Raw genomic sequence first — 23,566 nt, 5'->3', positions numbered from 1 at the left:
TGTTTTGAGAATTAAATGAGTTAATTTAGATAAAGCACTTAGAATAGTGCCTAACACGTAGCAGCTATTAATTATCTGTTACTGGTATTATTATCTTAACATGTGTAAGTCATTCAGTGGCTCCCATCACCACTGATGCAACGGAGAGTCCCGGCCATGACCTCCGGGCAGCCCTTGCCCTCCCAGCTAGTGATCTACTTTGTGTCCTCCTCTTTCCTTAGTTGCTGTGCACTAGCCTCACCTGTTGTCTTTCTTTTCCGGAACGTGCCCACTTCATTGCCACCTTCGCACACTTGCACGTGCCCCTCTGTCTGCCTGGAATGTTGTTTCCCCCATCTTCTCCCGGCTGGCTTCCTTTGATCACTGGAGTCTCTGGCCAATGTCATGTCTACAGAAAGGCCTTCTTTGACTCCCCAACCAGATGCCCTCTCCCAGCACCTGCTTTATATAGTCGTTCTAACATTTGGTATCTTAACTATGTTCTTTTAGACCTGGAGTGCTTTTCTGATTAAGGATTTCTATAACCTTCATCAAAATAAACTGATTTTATATAGAGATCTTTCTTTACACAGAGATTTTTTGTTATCTTGTAATTAGTGGGATCGTTATTTCGGTGAGTAATTGAGCTATGGACAATTTGAACCTAAAGTATAAAGATGTAAAAAAAAAAGGGGGGGGCAGCTAAGCTACTCTTTTTCTATATCAGTGGTCGGCAAACTGTGGCTCTCGAGCCACATGCGGCTCTTTGGCCCCTTGAGTGTGGCTCTGCCACAAAATACCACGGCCTGGGCGAGTCTATTTTGAAGAAGTGGCGTTAGAAGAAGTTTAAAAAATTAGGCTCTCAAAAGAAATTTCAAACTGTTGATATTTGACTCTGTTGACTAATGAGTTTGCTGACCACTGTTCTATATGGATGTTACTAGGGACAGTAGGACCCACGTCTTTTAGGCTGAGAGCCTGCCATTGGTTGGTTGGCTGTTGTTGTTTTTTTTTGCAACAAGGTCACTCTAGAATTCAGATCCACCAACCTCCGTACTTTCCAAACTATTTGTCTAGCCCCTCATCGCTTCTAGTAAGATCAAAATAGTCTTCTTCATCTCTGATTGGTAGATTTTGAAAAGAATAGTTATTCCTTATTTCTAATTAGCAGCCTGGAGTTTACAACTACTTTATTCTTACTCCCAGACAATTTACTTATTGTTTTATTTCTCAATACATTTCTAATCAAGGAAATATGAACACAGATTCAGAGAAAGCATCAGATTCACCTGTTTTGAAAAGCTTTATAGAAAATCAGATTCAAGGTTGCTACGGAAAACACTGAACCCCATGCTAAGGTAGCAAGGATGTACATGCAAATAGAATTTTTAGAGCATAGGGGAATGCCCTCCGATGGTTATAAAATAAAATGAGGGTGTGGAATGTTGTGCTGGCGAGCTACTTCAGAAGCCTAAATTTTCCAATTTGGGTAACCTGTGTAAGATAATTTTTTCTAAGTTTAGAAAAGTACTTTCAATACAAAGGAAAGGCTGGGAATAAATCCTTATTCCTAGTACATTTCTACTTTGAGTCACCAAAACAAGGTGTTTTTTTTGTTTGTTTGTTTGTTTTTTTTTATCATTGGCACAAGCTGTGTTGTAAGCCAGCTTGCATTAAAGCAGAAAGCATGGGCCCATGAGTGAAGAGATGGGCACTGGCCTTGTCATTTCAGGAAGCCAGAGGGCCATTTTTAAGCAGGCTATGAGACACTGGGAGAAGCACACTTGTGTGACCTTCATAGAGAGGACGGATGAAGAAAGCTTTATTGTCTTCAGTTACAGAACTTGTGGGTAAGTAAACGAAAGCTTGGCCACCTTGGTGGGATCAGGAGGGGCAAACGACACTGATGGCTCACGAGTCTTGAATTTTCTCTATAAAACCAAGTATTTCCAAGGAGCAATAATAATTAGTAGGAGCCCGGGGTTTGTCAGAAACTCCCCTGGCTCTGAATGATCTCACCATCCAACGATAAAGCAGGTGGGTCAAGAGGGAGACTCCAGAAAGACCAGGGGTCTGGTTGTCCTGTCACAGGAGCAATTGTGACAGGAATTGAGGGTGCTTCATTTGGAGAAGTGGTTCTGAACCAATTTGACATCAGTGACCCCCTTGAGAATCTGATGGATGTAAATATGTGTAAAATTCCACATGTAACTTTGTGAGCTTATAGATTTCCTCAGGAAAACACAACAAATAACAAGATAACTGGATTATGTCTACATTTATCCGTTATGCCGATAAATGTAAGTGTGATATACTCAGTTACTGTCAGAAAAAGCTTCTCATAGTGGCTTCAAAAACTTAAACCTAACTACCTGCTGTCTATATGAGCTAACTACTGAAGAAAATGACCCAGGAAGGTTTAACAATAAAAGAAAGAAAGCATACGGGCAAATGCTAACAAAAAAAGAAAGCTGGGATCACAAGTTTTGTTATAGACAAAGCATTTTTTGTTTTGTTTTTAAAGTGTTTTTTTTTTGTTTTTTTTTAAAGGTGAGACTTTATAATGAGAAAGGGTACAAGCTCCGGTGAGAATATAACTGCCATAAATCTTTATGTACCAAACAACATAGCATTGAGAGTCATAAAATAAACCCCAGGGAATTCAAGGGGAGATTGACGGAAACACGGCCAACCCGGGACTTTATTTCATTTCTGTCAATGCACATAGATCACTGTCAAGTTGACAAAAAATAAAAAATAAAAAATAAGTACAGATTTATAGAGAACTAGAAAAAATGCAATTAATAGAGTTATTTCTATGGGTATTCTACTGTAGAAAGGTCAAGAACCTCTGGAGGTTATTTCTGTATTGGGAGGAGCGTTGGACAATGAGAGAACATTCAGCTCTAAAACTGTGTTTCTTTTAGACTCACACGCACACGCACACATGACACCTTTGCTGTTCCCTGACCTGCTGATTTGGGTATTTCTGCACCGTCCAGCTGCTGCTCCTATGTTGGGCGCCGAGGAGGAGGCCCACAAGCCATATCCATTGGGAAAAACTGTGACAAGTTTGGCATCGTGGCTCACGAGCTGGGCCACGTGGTTGGGTTCTGGCATGAACACACCCGGCCAGACAGAGACCAGCACGTCACCATCATCAGAGAAAACATCCAGCCAGGTAAGCCCCTGCATGGAGTCTGGAAGTTAAAGGCAAGGAAGGTGGTATCCCCGGGGTCAGGCAGGAGTGAAGGAGAGAGGGTTTGCTGGGAGCTGACCAGTGCTCATTTCTAAATACGGAGGCAGGCGTTTGCCACCAGCCTGTCACTGTCCATCTGTAGCCTTTCCTGGGAGGTCACCTACCCTAGCTTGTAGGTCAGAGCAGAAGCCAAATGACTTTCCGTGTTGTGAATGACAACGAACTCTAATTTGTTTCCTAAGAGGAACAGAACCAACCACTACACTGTTGCAGGATCAAAGCGAAGCCAAAAAAAACCCAAGAGTTCTGGTTGCTTTTACAAGAGTCATTTTTGCTGACTTAGGCAACCCATCTTTTTGAAACTGAAATACCATTAGGATGTGAGTACAAATAAAAACAACATTCCTGCCCGGAAACATTCTTCCCCAAGGCAGATAAAACGTCTAGATTTGAAAAAAAAAAAATACCTTCTTGTGTTAAATAATTTTACATAGACGTTCACATTAACCGTGAACGTTATCTGGTTGAAGAATACGGTTGCCTGAAAAATGCTTCCGAGAGTCTGAATTGTGAGCTGTTTGGGGTTGAACTGAACTGTGACTTGTTTTCTTTTGTTCCTTCAGTAGCAAAAGCAGAGTCCCCTGCTCCCACCCCAATCAGATTGATAACTAACCTGTCTGCAGACTTAGTGTAAGAGTTTGGGTGGCACTTTGGGGAGAGGTGTTGGGGAGTGGGTTGGGGGGATGTAGGGCTTATTCTAAGTTTCAAATTTCTTAAAAGCAGTTACAAGAACCTCCACCAAGCCGGGTATTCGACTGACCTTTTGGAAGTCGCTATGGGCCCTCCTCGCCCCCCCCCCCCCCCCCCCCGCCCCTGCCTCCTTTCAGGTGCCCACCTTGCTTTTCAAAGGCCTTAACCAAGTGTTGTGTCACAGGTCAGGAGTATAATTTCTTAAAAATGGAAGCCGGGGAAGTGAGCTCTCTCGGAGAGACGTACGACTTTGACAGCATCATGCACTACGCCCGGAACACCTTCTCAAGGTCGGAACCTGTGCTTCACCTCGTCTGTTTTATTGTGCCTGCCGCAGGCGTGGGTCGGACTCCTGGAGGTCTGAGGAGAGCGGGTCTCTGCATGCTCCCAGCACGGTTGGCGTGTCTGTCCTTGAAGTACAGTGGCCTCTGGGCGGCAGTGAAATATAATCTAATCAGGCTCCTGCTAATAAGATTGAACCCCATTGTGAAGTGGGTGTTCCATCATGCCTAGTGTCACAAGCAGCAAGCTGGAAAAGGGACGTTATTGAGAGACCGGCGGCCGTAATATCCGAGGGGCTCTGGGCCACATGTCCACTTGGAGGGGGGTCTTCTAACGCAGCGGCCACCAGCTGGTGGTCCATGGGCCACTGGTGGTCCATGAGGTCTGAAAGGTTGGCAATCACTGTTGAAGTGGGTACTGTGGCGTTTACTGGTTCTCCTTGAGAAGGCTAGGTCTACCGGAAGCTAGATCGTGTCAGAGCTGGGAGGGTGCGAAATCAGGGCTTCATTTCAGAGGTGAAGAAAGTGAGGCTCCAGCCGGCTGGAGGGCACACGGGGAGCTGGGGTTGGCGTGAGAACGAAGATCCAGCTCTCCTGGCTGCCGGTCACACACGATGGTGGCTGAGATCCCCAAGTGCAGCCAGACCCGTTATTTGTGGGCAGGGTGGGCAGGATCTGTGTTGATGAGTTAGTATTGCACTGAACCAGGTGTTAAATATTCCAACACTGCCCCGGCTTCCGGGCCGTACCACTATTTTGTATAGAGAAGTGCTCCCTGCTCCCAGAGGAGGTCCCTCAAAATCTCAGTTCCCAAACCAGGCGGAGGAAGCCTCAGCTTCCCACAAGGCAATGAATGCAGCCCCATCTGTCAGTCCCTTCGCCCATCTGTAGCAGATAAATGTTTAATAATAAATAACAGATAAGTTATAAAGCAATACGAAGAGTTATGGCAGTTACGGAAACAAGACCCGAGTAACCAGCTTTTCACTTGGACCATCTTGACACTGGTTCCCTCCTGAAATCAGGGCCAAGTCTCCACGTGGCAGCCTGCAGCCCCTGGGGCTGATGTGGTGTGGCCCAACCAGTCCTTGCTCCATTTCCCAAACCTGCCGGTCACCCAGGGCCCAGCACCCAAGCATCCCGCACCCTGACCTCTGATCCTCCAGGAGGCTGCTGGCCTTTCCCCTCCACGGGAGCTTAGAGTTCCTTAAGGACCAGCTGGCATCTGGAGACGCAGGCTCTAGAACTCTCACGACATCCCTTCTGTCACATTTTATTGGCCAGAGCAATGGCCAGAGCCAGCTGGGATTCAAGTGATGGAAAAACAGATACTACATCTTCCTGTGGGGAGTGGCGACTTCATGTTGCAAAGGGATGTGGACATGAGGAGGCATGATTCATTGTTGTGTCTACCACAACTACCTCTCACCTCTGCCCCAGCCTTCACAGTGGTTCTGGCAAATCCATTTCATAGCAAGCTGCTGCCTGCGTTGCCCTGTCTGCAGTTTTCTGCGTGGATCTTCAGAAAGCTCCTCTGTTCAGTGGGATGTTTATCAATGGCGTCCTTACTGGTGGACTTTCCTGCCCACTTTTTGTCAAAAGTTCCCCACTCCCTAACTCCCCGTCATTACGTCTGCTCACATGTCCCCTGTCAAAGAGCAGAAAATGGCCCATAGAACCTTTACTCCTCAAGGAGGCAGATGCTATTCCTGCCGATGGGAAACCCAGTCTTCGTGTGTCTTTACGACTGAGCTGTCTTCTTCCAACTTCATTCCCTTGAGCTTATTGCAGCTCCCCCGCCTCCCCTTGGTTGGACCGGGGCGTGGGTAGTGATGTCTTTGGAGGACTTGCTGGGCGAGGACCCAGGAGATAAGGAGACAGTTCTCTGGTACAGTGTTGTCTTTGTTTGGAGAATTCTGAGCGGACAGTTTTATTCCCTAAGGCATCTGCCAAACCCTCCCTTAGTTTAGCAGAATGTCAATGCTAAGAGTTGTCCTACATAAAGGGGGTGGGAGGGCGCAGTACTATGTGGTTTATACAGGGGACATCTCTTGTTGTAAACATCTTCCAGAACCTACCACCTTGCTGGCGGCTCAGGATGTGCTGGGATGAGGATAGGACAGGAATGGGAGAGAGAAGGGCTCAGGCAGGGGGTACACCAGGCCCAAAGCATGAAGTGTATCCACTTATCTGTTTAGGTCATTTTAGACTTTATTCGTGTGGGAGTAGAAGAAGACATAATGTTAAAAGGGAGAGACCATCTAGGCCAGTGGTCGGCAAACTGTGGCTCTGTTGACTAATGAGTTTGCCTACTACTGACCTAGACTCTTGATTCTAATAATTACAGGCCATTTTTGTTCCTTGTGATCAAGTCCCTATCCCACTGGTTGGCAAACTCATTAATCAACAGAGCAGCAAACCGTGGCTCACGAGCCACATTATCACCTCCTGTTCATCACCGCGGTTTGCCAACCACTGATCTAGGCCATCTCTTATTGTTCAGAGAAGTAAACTGAGGCTCAGAGAGAGGAAGGGACTTGTCCGAGCTCACTCAGGTGGCAGAGCCAGGCCTTACATAGAAATCTCTAGGCCCAGGCTCTCTCGAGTACCCCCAGTTCTCTTCATTCATCTCACTTTCTATCTGATTACCCCTCATGCCAGCGAGTTCCCCAAACCCCAACCCCCACTTTTACCAGCTCATCTAGCTCTTCCTGACCAGCCCCTGGCCGGCTCACATTGTCCAGTTTCCCACGAGCTCTCTGCAGCCTCTCCAAGACTTGTCCATGCTCAGCACTGACCATGCACAACTCCAGGGGGCACCATTCACACCGTCATCTCTCTGAATGGTGTTCCCTGCAGTTTTGTGGCACGGTGGCCCTGGGCCTGCACCTGTCAAGAGCTTTGTGGACATGCTCCATAGACATCAGTACGGGAAGCCCTCGGGCCGCTGGGCGAGGGCATATTTTTAAACTTGGCAGAGTCATTTTCCCATTGGAAAGGGCGCAGGCAGCTGATGAAATGGAATGCTCAAACGCCAGCAGGAGAGCTGGGCAGGGAGGAGGAATGTCGCTGGGGTTATGGGCGAGGAAATGAAGGCTGTAAATCCCAGTGCGGACGCCTGACAGCCCTGACTTTTCTCTCTCCTTTCCCTCGCCTTCTCTTCCTCCCGCAGAGGGGTTTTCTTAGACACCATCCTCCCCCGCCGCGACGACAGCGGCGTCAGGCCAACCATTGGCCAGCGCGTGCGGCTCAGCCAGGGAGACATCGCTCAGGCCAGGAAGCTGTACAAGTGCCCAGGTAACCGAACCCCCTGCGTCCCAGGGCCCCCAGAGCGTCCCCACAGCACCGCCCTTTGCAAATGCTCCCCAGCTCGGGGGAACTGGAGAGAGGACCTCTGGCAGCTGGGATGCCTCATGAGCCGCTGTGAGGAGAAGGGAGGTGGCATGGAAAGCCCAGGCGGCGAGGCGGTTGCCCGCAGGGAGCTGCAGAGTAGGCCGCGGAGCCCACGGCTCAGCTTGTGGGACGTGCAGAGCTCTGGCACAGCCCTGATGCTCAGAAGAGGAAGGAGGCTTCTGAGAACCACAGTGCACCCCGTCACGGCAAAGGCGCCTCTCCTTTCTATGGGAGGAAAGGGTGTGTGTTGGCAGAACAAGAGGCGAGGGCGCTGCAGGAAGACCGAGCACGAAGGAGAATGCTTTGGGGAGGTGGGAGTCAGCTTCCCAACCCCTGGAAGGCGGAGGGTCCTCAGTGCTGTGAGTGGGGTCATTGCTATGGTCTTGGGGCTCTTTGCTGTCCAGGGGACCGGTCCATGGCCCCCAGTCTGCCACTGATGTCTGGGCGGTACACTGGGTTCTGAGCAGATGCCCACTCCTCTGCCAGTGCAGACGCCTGCCCCCCTTGAATTTGCCCTCTTGTTGGCCCCGTGACTTTGGCATCCTCACACCCCCTGCTGCCTCAGCTGGGTGAGCTCATGTCGACCCCTTTAAGCTGCTGAGCTTGAATACAAAGCATTGCTTCCCACGGCCAAGTTTTTACCACGGATGGGACAATGCATTGCAGCTTTTAGGGTGGAAAAAGGAAACTCCATTACCAACAGGTCCAGGAACCTTTTTCAACCCAGCCCCGGACCAGGCACACAGTTGATCCTGGGACAGGATATTTGAATAGGGGCCCTCTTAGACTACCTGGGTTATCACACCGCCCTCAGCAGCAGGGTCACAGGGCTTTGCTCCATCACGAACCTCTAGGAAATACGTTCAGCCAGCTATTACTCCTCTGGGGGTGCATTAGGGCTGTAGGACAGGACACACATATCATGTGTACTTGCTGAATTGAAAGAGAAACCTTATAGCATTCCCTGGGAAATGCCATCGTATTTATTTAGTTATAATGTATATGCCTCTCGCTTCCCAAAAGGATTCGAGGCAGCTGGTAAATACCGCGGGGCCATACAGTAACGTATCTGTTCCCGCAGAATGTTGATGATTATTCTGAAATAATTTCCATGGAGCCCTCGGGGGTGGTGACTGCCAGGCATAATCCTCGTGATGCCTGGCAGTTGTTCGGTAACATGATACCGAGGCCCCGATATCCAGGACTTCCTGAGGTGAGGACAGGCCGCTCTCTAGCTAGCCCTTCCTGCAGCTCCAGAGACGGCAGCTCCCAGGAGTTTCAAGTAGTCGCTGGAAGTGGGAGGGGTTGCCGTGCAGAGTCTGAATTGCACACGGGAAAATGTGCCCAAGGAGCTCTTTCCCACGTTTTGGGGGTGTCCCCATGAGAGCAGGGGCCCCCAGCAGCCCAGTGTCTATGTCTTTGGGGTCTGAGTGCCGGGGGAGTCAGGGGAATGTGAAACCTGCAGTGTCCTCGTACTCATCTGGGTCTGAGGACAGATTAGGGAAGTATTTTCACATACCTAAGGACTTGGTTTTAGACTCATGGCCCTCAAACATTCAAGACCCGGATGGCTTCTTGTAGAGTGTTCCTACTTCCCAGGCCTTGGGTTATTCCTCACCACCGCCCCCCCCCTCTCTGTTTTCTTGACTATTTGGTAGCTCATTTAGAGGTGGTTAGCAGGAAAAGAAAAGGCAAGGTGGAAGCTAGTAGCTGATATGAGGTTTCAAAGCTTTTTTTTTTCTTTCTTCAGGCTGACGCTCTATCTATTGAGCCAAACCAGTTAGGGCTCAAAGCTTTTCCCTTCTTCTTTTCGTGTTACCTACTTGGGCTTTCGTATCCTTTCTGCCGCAGACGTTGTCATGGGTAATGGCAAGGCTGCTATGGGGGGAGCACTCACCATGTGCCAAGCACCAAGCTGATCCAGTCCACTTAATGCAGATGAGTTCATTAACTTTTGGGGCAGGCCACACCCATTTAACAGATAAGAAAACGAAGGCCACCACTACACATCCTGCTGGAAAGCTGGGATTCAAACCCAGCTCTAGGCATACTCAGCCCTGAGAGCCTCAGAGGTATTCCTGGGGCGTTCCTTCTTGGTGTCCAGACTCTATTTTCACTTTTATTTGCCAGGAAGATGCCAGTGGGCCTGGCACACTTCTCGCCAACGCGTTCTGAAGGCTGTGGCTAGGAAAGGGGTGTGTCTGCCCTGCAGCCCTGTAAAGGGCGCTCTGCGGTGGGGGTAAGGGGTGAGAGAGAGAGCCTGAACCCTGGCTGTCCTTTTGCTTGTGCAGCCTGTGGGGAGACTCTGCAGGACACCACGGGGAACTTCTCTGCACCTGGCTTTCCAAACGGCTACCCTTCTTATTCCCACTGCGTCTGGAGGATATCGGTTACTCCAGGGGAAAAGGTAGGAACCTCAGGAGGTGACATAACAGTCTTTGAGTTGGATGACGTGTGAGGAGTTATTATTAACGCGAGTAATAACAGCTGCTGTGTTGTGGGCACCCACTGTGCGCCAGGCGAGGTGCTAGCTTGCTTAATGTTATTTCCTTCTGGGCTTTTCAGCCAGCCTCCCTCCCAGGGATGGAAGCCTATATACTCAATGTCCATAAGAGTGGTAAACCAAGCCCACAGTGTGTAAAACTAAGTAAGTCCTATCCTTTCCCCTTGATAAGCGCACCATCAGAATGCCCTGGAAGGTGAGGAGCCCATTGAGAATGTCCCAAAGAGCTGCTGTGGCAGGTGGCAATATGGGGAGAGCTAGACACCAACCCACAGCTGCCCTCTCCTCCTCCCAGCCCCAGTCCCATCTCAGGAGCACCCAGAGTGAGCCCTCAGCCCACACGCCTGAGCACCCTTCCCTCCTGACTTGCAAATAGCCATTGCTTGGCTGCCCTCCCAGTGGGAATGGACTGCCCAGGTGTGCTGTCTTCCCCCAGAAGGGTAGATCCGGGGCGGAGGTCCTTGTATGTCCTGGAAGTGGACGAGTGGACTCAGGGGCTGTTTGGACAGGGCACCCCGGGTTCCTGGGCTCCTGGTGTGAGGCCTAGGAGCTCGACAAGCTCTGGGTGGGCATGTTCCTTTAGCTCTGAAGACCGTGACTCTTGAGGGCCAAGTCCAGGGCAGGGGCCTCTTTTGCCCTCATCCAAGGGGGTATGTTCGCTATCCTATGCAATGTGCATTTCCGTACACCCACTTCTATGGACATGCCATCTGAGGCTCAGACCTTTATAAATGACCCAAGTTCACAGTGAGATATAGAACTGAGAACTGGGCATCCGCAGTTCAAAACGGATTTTCCACATGACGCCTCTTTACTGTTCAAGTTATTAAAAAACAGAAGCGGCTATCTTTGGTTTAATTTTTTTTAAAATGTATTTTATTGACTTTTTGCAGAGAGGATGGGAGAGGAACAGAGAATGAGAAACATCGATGAGAGAGAAACATCGATCAGCTGCCTCCTGCACACCCCCCACTGGGGATGTGTCCACAACCAAGGTACATGCCCTTGACCGGAACCCAACCTGGGACCCTTGAGTCAGCAGGCCGACACTCTATCCACTGAGCCAAACCGGTTAGGGCAAGATGCAGCTATCTTTGAAATGTTGCTCTGTCACACCTGTCGTAGTTTGTCTCACAAATCATAATGCTGGTTTTTTTGGGGGGCTTTTCCCTTCTAAACTCACCGAGGACAGCGGTTGTTCACCTCCAGCACCTGACATAGCCCAGCACCCAACATAACCCATCATACAGAGTTACACAATCAGCGTTTGTTGAATGAACGTGTGGATAGAGGAGTGGCCAAGCGAAAAACCTGCAGCTGGGGGTGCAGTGAGAGGTCTTGGGGATTTTTCAGGTGCCATAGCCAACTTCCAAGTATTCCACATTCATAACATTAACAGATGTTCATTCAACCGTCACTATAAAGAGAGTGTGAAAACTGGAGAGAAATGATGGCTCGGGATGATTGGCAGCATTTTCTGGGTGCTGTACTTAGCATTTTATGTAGAGACCCTTGTTTAATCCTCACAAGTTCATGTGGAAAGTGCTGATACCACACTCCCTTTGCAGGTGAGGGAATGGACCTGCCCAAGGCTGCTCAGTTTGTGGCAGAGCTGAGAGTGGAGCCCAGGCAACTGGACTCTGAGAGCCGGGATGCTTAACTATATTATTCCACAGAAGGGACAGGCTAAGACATTTGAACATGCATTCACACATTCTCTCTCTTTCTCTCTCTCTCTCTCTCTCTCTCTCTCTCTCTCTCTCTCTCTCTCACACACACACACACACACACACACACACACACACACACACACGCACACACCTTTCCTCTGGCTCTAGAGCCTGAGAAACTCTAGGCCTGTCTGCCTTGGGTGGATGCTCCATCCCCCCTGCCTGAGGGGTGGCAGTGGGAGGGAGGCCAGAAGGAGGAGGAGATGGAGGAGGAAGGGGTCTTGTAATCCCCAAATTGTTGACTTGCCCCTGTGTAGCCGAGGCTCTGTGATGGGTTTGAACTGTGTAAGATTGCACCCAGCCTTAATTGTTATTGCTAACTGGGGGCAGGGAGAATAGATATCACTGAGATTCCTGCACCAATTATTTCAATCTCTGCTTCACCCAACCTTCCCCAGAGCTGCTGGTAATTAGCAAGCTTGATTGATTCTCATTATCACCTCCTGTTTGTCACCTCTTCCCCTCTGGTCTTTATGGCTCACTAACATACTTAAAGTAATTAGCCCAAATAATTATCCCATTCATTCAGATCATGAATGTGTTACCAAGGAATTTGTAATAACATTTCCTTTCTGAAACTTTAAAAAAACAACAAAGGCTATGGAATTGTATTGCAACCAGCTAGAGAGCACTCCCGAGCCAGTCCCCTTGGGTATAAGCACTGAAGGGTGATGCGAAGGGAGTGCAAGGTACAATTTCTGTCTTCAGGAGACTTAGAATCCAGTTAGGCTCCTCCACACCCCTGGGGAGTCTGATGTGATTGAAAGAGGAGCATTTGCTTGGCACCAGTATTGTTTATAAACAAAAGTGGGAGGAGGAAGATGCTAGAGAGAGAGTTGCACTGAGGGAGAGAGAGGTTCCTCAGGTGGGAAAAGGGGTAGGGTCAGAGGTGTGGGGGGTTGGAGCAGGGCTGCCCACAGTGGGACCCTGCAGAGCAAGAAGACCTGGGAAATGATGGAGCAGGGACAAGCTGAGCACAGGCGGGGACATTGATGGCGGGGCTGGATGAGCCCAGACAGCTCAGTGCAGGAGAAGGCACGGGCAGCCTGCACGGTGGGATCCACGGGGGTGATGGGAGCCGGGAAGTCTGAACTCCGGGCCACCTGCCAGCAGAGCCCTGAGCTGGAAGGACTGCGGTGGAGACCAGGGCCAGGTCATGGGAGCAGCGCCTGTGTGCAGGGTCACCCAGCCCCCTGCACCAGTGGGGACAGGGCGTCCACTGAATGGCCTCAGGATAGGCAGAAGAACTGGAACCTTCCTTTCCAGACTAATTGACCCCCACCATCCAGCCTTCACTCCTAATCCTTTCCCCTCTGCTTCCTCGTTCCAGACACACACACACACACACACACACACACAACTGGACTGGGTACACATACAATGCAGTGCAGGTCTGCAGGCACTTTCTTGCCTTCGCTCATGTCATCCCTCTCACCAGAATGCTTTCACCCTATTCCTCGGCTCCCGGGACCCTTGCTCCCCTTAGATTAATGACACCTCGTCCGAGAAGCCTTCTCCAGGGTCACCGGGCAGAATTCAGTTCTCCCTCCTTGGGCCTCCTCCACACCCTTCCTGCCTATTCCTCTCTCTGCAGTATTTATTCATGCTGTTCTAATGGGCTTGACACCCCTGCCCTCCCCCTCTCTCTGAGATCTCTAAAGGCAAGAACCCTGTCTTTCTAATCTTTGTCGTAATAGGCCAGCACCGACAGGCACACAGTAGGTGGAATGAATGAATGAATGAATGAATGAATGAATGAATGAACAATCGAGCAAACTGTAGGGAGGCTATTAGACACACCACACCCCGGAGGAATGAGGTCACGGCCGAGGGGACATTGATCACGGAGGTGCTCCGATGCACTCAGGCTAACCCCAGGCCCTTTAGGATGATGGATGATGTTATAAGATCTTTCCGTATCTCTGAACTTCACTGACCCCGTCCCTCCTTCCGCATCCCCAGGCTCAGTGCGTCCCAGCACAGCTTTAATGCATCTTGCTTTCTGTAAACCACCTAGCGACTTCAAAAGCTCGGCCGATTCCCCAGACAGAACCGAAGGACCCATCTCCTCTGTGTACCCCCCATCCTGCTTAAGGTTTATTATTGAATGTCACGCCGCTTCCTGTGAGTGTGTTTCTGAGGGGACGCTCTGACTGTGGTCTGAGAGCTCCGTATGCTAAGGGGTAACGTGAGAACGCCGGTATGCGAGATGAGCCTTTCACAAAACGCCTCAGGCTTTGTTGCCAAAACTCAACTTTATGGTAACTCTTTGCAGATCGTCTTAAACTTCACGTCCATGGATTTGTTTAAAAGCCGCCTGTGCTGGTACGATTACGTGGAGGTCCGAGATGGTTATTGGAGGAAGGCCCCCCTGTTGGGTGAGTTGATTTAAGAAAGCCCTGGGAGAGGAGCAGTCGGATGTTCTGGGCGATGCTGTTAACGTTTGCGAGGGTCCATCCAGGCGGAGTCACAGGAAGCTCTCAGGGGTCTGTGTCATTGTAAAACTCCGAACATCCTATTTGGCCACACATGTTAAAAGCTTTTAAAACTGTGAATACCCTTTGACCCAGCAATTCCACTTCTTGGAATTTGTCCTGGATAACTAATTAAGGAAGTGTGCAAAGCCCTAGCTACAGGGATGCTCACTGAAGCAGGAAGAATTAAAAACAATTTACATGTTCAACAGCAGGGGCTAGCGGAATAAATTTATGATTCATCCCCTCAATGGAAAACTACCCAGCCATTAAAAATAAAGTTGGAGGTGACCCTTTATTGGTACAGAAAGGTGTTCGTTTGCATTGCTACACCAAAAGCGGTATGACAAAATAGAATGTGCAGTAGGATGCCATTCTAACAAAAAGTACATTTCTACGTCCATTATGCTGGCACTGTAAACTCAAATGCCTTCAGAAATTAAGTGTGAAAGAAGGAAGTGGGGTTGGTATGATGAAACAAAACGTGGAGGGGCGTGTGGCAAACTGAACAGCGGATATCCTGACCAAAATGGCCTAAGTCCGTGGTCGGCAAACTGTAGCTCGAGAGCCACATGAAGCTCTTTGGCCCCTTGAGTGTGGCTCTTCCACAAAAATACCACGGCCTGGGCAAGTCTATTTTGAAGAAGTGGTGTTAGAAGAAGTTTAAGTTTAAAAAATGTGACTCTCAAAAGAAATTTTATTCATTGTACTGTTGATATTTGGCTCTGTTGACTAATGAGTTTGAGGACCACTGGCCTAATCATTGTGTGGGCTGGATTCTCCTGGAAGAAGTCATCCTGTGGTCTACAATGTGAGTATCAAATAGGATTGTAAATATAAATAAATTACACAGAGTGGTTATTTCAGGATGGTGGAATATTTACTCTGTCGTTGCTCCTGGGTTAGCTCTACTTTCCAATTTTTCTTTAATGAGCATATAGTAGTTTGGAGAGATGAACGTACACAAACTCATCCATGGGAAGGCAGCTGGGACCCCTAAGTAAGAGGCAGTGGCAGGGTGTCAGTCCACTCAGGATTGGTCCCCAGAAGAGAACTGCCTCAGGGGTGACCAGGGAAGATTCACGTCACAAGGAGGACCAATGCATGAGGAATCTCCCAGGAATGGCAGTCGTGGTGGAGACGGAGAAGCAGATCGCAAATGTCCTCAGTTTTAGAGTGGTCTGTAGGGTGGGCTTCCGGCCTGTTGGTCTAAGTTCTCAGTGAGAGTTTGGTCCTTGGCTTATGTTCACGTGGACAGAAAGGCCACCGTTTTATGCTGTGAGCTGCCTGAGAGTGAGCTGCTGCAGGGACAGCTGACTAAGGTGGAAGCAGGAAAGAGAGAACAGAGCTAAGCTGGGGAGTTGCACAGCCAGGCTGGGCCTAACATTGTGTCCGATTTGGGAGCAGGTCAGAAGAGATGAAGTCGGATGCTTTGGCTGGATCCCAAGGGGCCTGGCAGATTGTAGGCTTCGTATGACCAGGGGGTCTCAGCCAGGTCAGCTGCCATCTGGAAGAGCCCACAAGTCCAAAGAGTTTAAATTCTTAGAGGTACAAATAGGTAGGAAGTGGGGTCCACAGGTGCTCTAGCAAGGAGCAGAGGCAGGCTCTGAGTGGGGGTCCCAGGCTCCCAACACAAGGAGGAATCAGGTAGTTAGCAGTCCAGGTAAGCAAGCCAAAAAAGGACCCCCAGGCCATGCATACACAGTGTGTACACTGCAGGGCACATGGTCATGCCGCCCCAGGGCAGGTTGGAGGCTGTCTGCCCTGGGTTCCTGCCTCCTGTCCATTGTGAGCAGATGTGATATGTGTTAGCAGCCCTAGGGAGGCACGGCTTTACTCGTCACACTGACTGGATGTGGCAAAACAGCAGAGGTTGCATTCCTGGTGGCAGGGGCTCCTAACCCAGGCTGCACACCAGGAATTTGAGTACAGATTCCTGGGAGAATATTGAATCAGAGTTCCTAGGAGCCAGGTCAGGGGGAAATGACCCCACTTACCTACAAATGCACGTACATGTGCTTGTCTAGTACCAAGTACACCAGATGCATTTGGCATCCTACGGTATAAAAGGCTAATATGCAAATCATCCCCTTGACTGAGAGTCCAATCAGGAGTTCCACCAGGAGTTGACCAGATGGCAGGGGTGGCCAACCAACTGCCTGTGGCCCCTCTCTCCTTGTGCATGAATTTGTGCACCGAACTCTAGTTATTTTATAATTAAAACTAGAGGCAGGTGCACAAAATTCATGCATGGGGTGGGGGTAGGGGGTGTCTCTTTCCAATCTGGGATTCCTCAGATTTAGGCCAGATCATGGGGATCTGGCCTAAACTGGCAGTTGGACATCCCTCTCACAATCCTAGACTGCTGGCTCATAACCTCTCACCTGCCTGTCTGCCTGATCACCCCTAACTGCCCCCCTGCCTGCCCCACCAGCCTGGTTGCCCCCAACTGCCCTCCTTGCCGGCCTGGTCACCCCAAGCAGCAGTCATTTGGTCGTCCCTCACTAACCCCCCTGCTGGCCTGGTCGCCCCTTGCAGCCTGTTTGGTGGTCTGTTTGGTGGTGATGGTCACTTGGGCTTTTATATAGGTAGATAGTAAAAGGAGCAGTTACATGAGAACATGGAATCACACACAGATCCCTCAGCCCGGCAGGGACCTTAGAGTCACTTATCCCGCATCCTTAGGGAAAAACCGCGCTCCACAAGTGTGGACCAACTCTCTAAGGCCACATCACCTGCTAATGGCTGAGGTCAGACAGGAACTTAGATGTCCTGGTGATGGGGAGAGACTGTATCTGAGAAGGGTCTCCCCCTAGGATTGCTAGATAAAACGCACCATTCACTGTCTATCTGAAATTCAAATTTAACTGGGCTTCCTGTATTTTTGTTTGCTGAGACTGGCAACCCTATCCTCCCCCAGGAGTGGGACAGACTGAAAGGGCTCAGCAGGAGGAAGTTCTCTGCTACTGAAGTCCCCCAGAGAGGGCCCAGGCACGCACCAGCATGGGCACGGCAGAGGGATAGCCACTCACTCCCTTCTCTTGAAATAACAGTTTTCTCACTGCAGATCCCGGTCTTTCTGGCCGCACTTTCACAGATTAAACCGGGCTTTTTCTGTCCTTTGATGTTGTTGGTGATGGTTTGTTTTGTTTTGAGTGGGCTTATATTTTACACACTTTTGCAGTGTGTGTGTGTGTGTGTGTGTGTGTGTGTGTGTGTGTGTGTGTCTTGCAGCCAAGACATGGCCCGGTGCCTGCAACCATTCTTCATTCACAGGAATCTTCCTTTGCCAACTATGTGGCCCGCTCTGATGTTTCCAAATGCAGTTGTTAGTGAACTTTTGTGTTGGGAACAAGTGCATTGTGTGGGCTGCGCTGGTCCCTGGGAGGGGTCAGTGCCATGAAATCTGCCGGGAGGAGGCAGGTCAATGCCCCTTTGGCAGGAGGGAGAGCGGATTAGGGCGAATTGTGAAAGTATGCATCTCGCCCTGAAAAACCGTGCACCGCATATTTTCCCAGGGCAGTGTGTGAAAATCCGGGCACAATGGGTGCATAACTTTTTATGAATGAACCCTTTATGACGCCCCGCGGAGCCTCCTTGTCGTGCACTCCTCTGCATTTCCTCTCTTGATATCCTTATTAAACTCCTCCTCCCAGGCCAGGAACCAGATTGCGATTTAGGAATTTGACACCTCTTCTCCAGTCCAATTTCTCCCCAGCCTGTTAAGTCTCCTTGGAAGGAGGCTGTTTGGGACCCAGGTTTTCACCGCGTGATTAAAGGGAAATGTAAGCAGATTGAGAACATTTCACGGCTGGTTAAAGATATCGAATTGGCTTTTCAGTTTCAGGGGTCACTTATGAGATGGCACCTAAGGCGGGGAGGAAGGTGGCCGCATGGGGCCCTCACCCACCCATCCGAAATGCCATCCTGTTAATTGGATTCCCTCCCTTACTTTCTGCCGAGGAGTGACTCTCACAGTGTACTCTGTGTGCAGCACTGTCCTTGAGTATTCTCTGCCACCACAATGCACACAAAAGCCTTTTCTCCTCCTCCCCCTGAAGTGGGGAGGGGAGTTCAGAAAGGCCAGGCCGGCCAATCAGTGTCGCGTGGCCCCACGACTGGGCTCCTTGGGCAGGGCCAGCCTCCCCAACGAGCAGAAGCGCGTCCAGCAGCCGAGCCTGGCATTGCCACCGACTTGCCTTATGGTTGAGACTTGCATCGTCACTCCCATATGTGCCTCCAGACTGGGAAGTGGGGACGATGTTTACATTCTCAGAGCAGGTTGATGTCAGAAATGGCCAGCATTTAGAATTGTATTTTAACCCGGGAAGTTCCTTTGGATGGTGGTGATGGAGGCGATGGTGATGATGGTGAAAACGGTGAACCTGAGGGTGAAGGCCAAGGTCTCAGAACTGCCACGGTTCAAACCCTGTGTTTACATGACAACGTAGAGTGTAACCCAACTTAAATTCTCCAACCCTCCGTTTTCCCATAAATGAGATTACTAGGAGTACCTAATTCAGGGGGGAGAGAGCGTGCAATAGGCTAATCCGTGTAAAATGCTCAGTGCAGTGCCTGGTGTAAACCTGCTCAACAAAAAGGGATTTTTTATTTAGTACCATTTTGGAGAAGAAGAGAATGCTGAGACATCGGTCCAGGGACACTGTCGAGGGTTCTGGTTAAGCATCACAAATGACCTGAGGAGAGACATAGACATAATTTGTCATTTATTCTACTGAGTCTAGCTCTGCCACGGCCGTAAAACACACCTTGGTCTGTAACCCCTGCCTCCCCCGGAGGACTGAGCAGGGATGGTTGGTCCGGTGGACTGCCATGGGCGATTGATCACGTCCGGTTGGGTTCTTAGGCAGCGAGACAGTGGCAGTCCCTCTCGCCTTTGGAACCAGTCCCCGGCGGCTGTGACAGCTGGGGCTTTAGAAGCAGAGTTTGGACTTGACCCCTGGGCGAGGGCTCAGAAGGAATTCCTTGTGAACCCGCGCTGCCCAGCGGAGGCCCTGCAGCGGCTGCGTCCCCTCACTGGTAAGCAGCACTCCCCACGCTCTCGTATTCTTTTCCAAGAACTAATTGACACTAATTGGCCATGGCAGAGGAGCCATTATCGAAAATTTATAGGCTTCTCACAGATTTTTTTCCTCGCTGAATTCTTGGCAGCGGTTTCAGCTCATCGCGCTAATGTTAAGCTCACCAGATCCAAAAGGCTGCAGGTGGCCAGCATCGGAAGGAAGCAGAGGGAGATTAGCAGCCTCTGCCCCCGTGTCTCTCCGAGGAATTTGTGCCCCAGTTGGCCACTAGGAAGTGACTTACTCCCCCATTTCTCAGAAAGGCAAAGCAGGGTTACGGCTTCAAGGTGTAACTTCACATGGCAATAAGAGCTTGCTCGCTAAATGTGGATTTCAAAAAACTATATAGAGAGAAAGATATAATTCACATGCCACACAGCTCACCATTTAAGTGTCCACATCAGTGTTTTCTTGCCTGCTCACAGAGTTGTACAACCATCACCACAATCGAGAGAAATCACACCCATTAACAGTCACTCCCCAGGTCCCTCAGTGTTCAATGGATTTTCCGACTGACTCACACTGTGAGTATTTGTCAGAACCTTAACCTCCAGTCCAAGTAGTCCTGGACTGGTCTGCACTGAGAACTGCTCAGTCCGACACAGCTGTCTTCCACCTGCCCCACCCCTGTCCTTGCCCCGAGCCACCTTACGTTGCATTAAGAATAATATGGACAGGGATGGCCATGCACCGGGGAGGCATGGCCTTCCTCCTTTTCCTCTGCAGAGGGTCCAGGTTAGATTCATACCCAAGAGTCAAAGAAATACACGTTTATTTATAATTCTCAGTAACAAAAGTTCAGTAACAGCCTCTACCATCAGATATTGAGCCCTCTCCATCCGGCATTGGGAACTTAATTTCTGTCCATTTGTGTCGTCCCCCCGGGTTGGGGTGCTGGTGGGGGACAGACTTTGTGTCAGGGCGTGGCAGCAGGGAGGCCTCCATATCGCTATGCTGGCTGGCATGCTGGGATATCATCCCTGTCTGGTCTCCAGACATCTGTCCACCCAAGTGTTTGCTGTATCTCCTCCTCGTCTCACTCGAGCCAAGTCCATGTCTCCCTAGAAGGCATTGGATGGCTCCCCAGTTCCTCAGACAATGGGAAAGTTACTTCCATGTCCCTCCCAGGAGCCTGGCACCCTATTGCTCCCATCATGCTATGCTTTGCCTGAAGAACTCTGCATACCTGCCTATCTCTGACCTCATGTCCTAACATACCACGCAGACATGTTTGTGCTGACCTCAAGTAGGACAAGTGAAATCTAGGGATTTGTCATCCCCCAGGCTCTGCCCAGGGACTAGAGCACAGTCCTCTGCTTCTTCCAGATCCTTAAACCTACTGAGAGCCTCTATCATCCCTTCCACACAGAGCTCAGCTCAGGGTGGGACAGGGTGCATGGTGCCTCTCCAACCCCTCTCTCCCTGGTGCCCTCACTCCTCCATCCTAGGAATCTTTCTAAGACTCCAAGGATGGGAAGTGTGCTCTTATTCACTGTGTAGTCTTCTAAATCTTTGGTATTGTGACTAGACTGTGACATTCAAAAGCCAAGAAGAGCTGCTTTCTTCATCCTGGGACCTGTGGCATACCTTCTATAGGCAAAGAGGCAGAATGTCTGCCCTCAAGAGAAGGGTGTATGTGCAATGGGAAACACCAGGGGGCACAGTCAGCACTGCCTCAGACCTTATCCCCCACACCGTCAGCACCTCAGCAAGACTTGTTTGGCAGGAGGGAGTGGCGCTTGGGCTCCGCCCCGGGCACTGTGCTGGATTGGGGTTGGAATTCCCCTGAGACAGTCTGCAGGAGGCACACGCCAGGTGACTGTTCCCGTCCACATGTGCATCCTGTGTGTGCTATGGGATGAGTTGCCCCGGTGGGGTTATTGATCACCTTGGCAGGGTTATTGATCACCTTGACCCCCATTGGGAGCCCTGCTTCTCTGTCTGCAGCGAGCCCCTTCTTACTGTCCAGCCACAGCCTCACCGTTCTTTTCCGCTTCCCAGGCAGGTTTTGCGGCGATAAAGCCCCAGAGCCCCTCGTCTCCACAGACAGCCGGCTCTGGGTGGAGTTCCGAAGCAGCAGCAACATCCTGGGCAAGGGTTTCTTCGCGGTGTATGAAGGTTTGTTCCCGATGCTACCTGGGCAGCTCCCGATATGCCGCTGTCCTTCCCATGCAGCCCGCTGTCCCCGGCGGGTGTGGCAGCTGCCAGAACCTTGACGGTGGGGCAGCCGCAGCGAGGGCCAGGCTGAGGGATCCAGTGTTCCCTTCCTCCACATTCCGGAAGCAGGGGACCATCTGTGCTCACTTAGGACAGACGTCATCTACCTGTCACCACCCTGCTGAACCCCATTTCTGTCCAGCGCGATGGTGTTGCGGGGTATGGGGAAGTATGGGACCCTGTGGACATGGAAGGAGCAGCTCTGAATGGTTGTGTGAGCCGGAGAAAAGCATCGAACCTGTCGGAGCCTCTGTTTGTTCCGCTGCACTGGTGAAAAGAAACTTGGGGCAATGCCAGGGAATTGGCAAACTCATTTCTTGGGAGGGCCTCTGAGGGCACCATGGTGTTCGAGCTGAGGGAACCGTGGGCCTGGGCTCTGGGCAGCTGCCACCACGCCATTCTGCTTCTATTTGTTCCACATGTTACCTCCTCCCCCAAAGGAGCCCACGGGGTGGTTAGTAAGGCCCCCTTTGGCTTTAAGTGGTCATTTTGGAGAGGCCAACGTTTTGTGTTTACGAAAGAAAGAACGTATGTGGACAGCTGTGTGTGCACACTGGCCTGTCCCTCTGTCCCAGCGCTCCTCTACTGTCCACCTCAGAGTCACCGGGGAACTCGGACATCACTGCTGCTCTGGGCTCCCCAGGCCCACTTCCCTCAGAACTTGTGGCCCCGGCTCCTATGGCTTGAACACTCTCCCAGGGGTTTTGATGCACAGCAAAGGTGGACACGCATTGCTGCTCCCCATGGTTATTTTCTGTCTAGGGAAAAAATTCTGAGTCGCAAACAAAATTACGCCTTTCTGGGAGGCACAGTCTCATTTGGATGGGAATGAAAACGTTGGCAAGTGGAGTCACCTAGTGGTGATAAGTGGCCAACTTCCTCCGTAAGATCCAACCAGGGACCCTTTTTCTCTTTCTGAAGCTGGTTCTCTGGTTCTCCTCCTAAAGCTACGTGTGGGGGAGACATTAACAAAGACGCCGGCCAGATTCAGTCTCCTAACTACCCGGATGACTACAGACCGTCCAAGGAATGTGTCTGGAGGATTACGGTGTCAGAGGGATTTCACGTGGGGCTCACCTTCCAGGTGTTTGAGGTAAGCACTGCTCAGATGGTCTTTCCAAGGATGGAGTAAATGTTAACTCTCGCTAGACACGCTCTGCTCTGTGGAGATGGGTTTCCATTGTAGGGTTGAAAATGGGAACCTAAGAGGCCATTTCAAGCCCATGGTGTATTGTACCCAGATATCTGGTATCCAAAGCTTTGCAGACATTAAAATCGTATCTGTCTCCTTTCTGAAGCTTCTAGAGAGGGTGGGGAGTTATCCAAGTGAAAGTCTAGGGTGGGATCCCGGAAAGTGTTGTAGAAGTACCCTGCCCCGTTTACCATTTCTTAGTCTCTTTGCAGCTTGATTCACCCTTGGTTTTCGTGAGTAGGAGGCGGCTCGGAGAAGCCAGGGGCACATGTGGGTCCTTTGGCCACTTGGTTAGATTTTTCCGAGTGATATTGAGGTTCCGGAACCTTCTTACATTAGAAACCTTAAGGCCAAGCCGTCGTCTATCTTCTATGTTGCCTCTGTTTCTCCATTCAGATCGAAAGGCATGACAGCTGTGCATACGACTACCTGGAGATTCGCGATGGCCCCACGGAGGAGAGCACCCTGATTGGCCACTTCTGTGGCTACGAGAAGCCGGAGGACGTGAAATCAAGCTCCAACCAGATGTGGATGAAGTTTGTGTCCGATGGCTCTATCAATAAAGCGGGCTTTGCAGCCAATTTTTTCAAGGGTATGAATTAGCAGTTGTTTCTATTTTTAGTCACAGAAAGAGGTATTACCCCCCCATCCCCCACCCCCGGCTTAAGAATCACAAAACCCATACAGAACCTTAGCACCTTATAAATAAGGCTCCCTATAGAGAGGAGCCAGTGACCCATGTTAGGGCTGTGCTAGAGTCCCCAACA

The 23,566-nt window shown here is 50.3% G+C and overlaps 1 protein-coding gene across 1 annotated transcript in view; it reads left to right on the top strand.

Moving 5' to 3' along the window:
- TLL2 (tolloid like 2) overlaps positions 1-23,566 on the top strand; it is a 95,751-nt gene that overhangs the window by 49,097 nt on the left and 23,088 nt on the right. Inside the window, exons 5-13 of the mRNA XM_036438710.2 lie at positions 1,712-1,829; positions 2,982-3,160; positions 4,113-4,218; positions 7,382-7,506; positions 9,894-10,009; positions 14,111-14,213; positions 21,392-21,508; positions 22,555-22,700; positions 23,196-23,391. Of these exons, the coding sequence (XP_036294603.1) occupies positions 1,712-1,829; positions 2,982-3,160; positions 4,113-4,218; positions 7,382-7,506; positions 9,894-10,009; positions 14,111-14,213; positions 21,392-21,508; positions 22,555-22,700; positions 23,196-23,391 (1,206 nt within the window). The remainder of the gene's footprint in view (positions 1-1,711; positions 1,830-2,981; positions 3,161-4,112; positions 4,219-7,381; positions 7,507-9,893; positions 10,010-14,110; positions 14,214-21,391; positions 21,509-22,554; positions 22,701-23,195; positions 23,392-23,566) is intronic.

This window comes from Pipistrellus kuhlii, unplaced genomic scaffold (genome assembly GCF_014108245.1).
Source record: "Pipistrellus kuhlii isolate mPipKuh1 unplaced genomic scaffold, mPipKuh1.p scaffold_m20_p_15, whole genome shotgun sequence".
In the NCBI taxonomy this organism is placed as follows: Eukaryota; Metazoa; Chordata; class Mammalia; order Chiroptera; family Vespertilionidae; genus Pipistrellus; species Pipistrellus kuhlii.
Note: the sequence above shows the minus strand (reverse complement) of the source record. Positions and strands in the feature narration are given on the sequence as shown.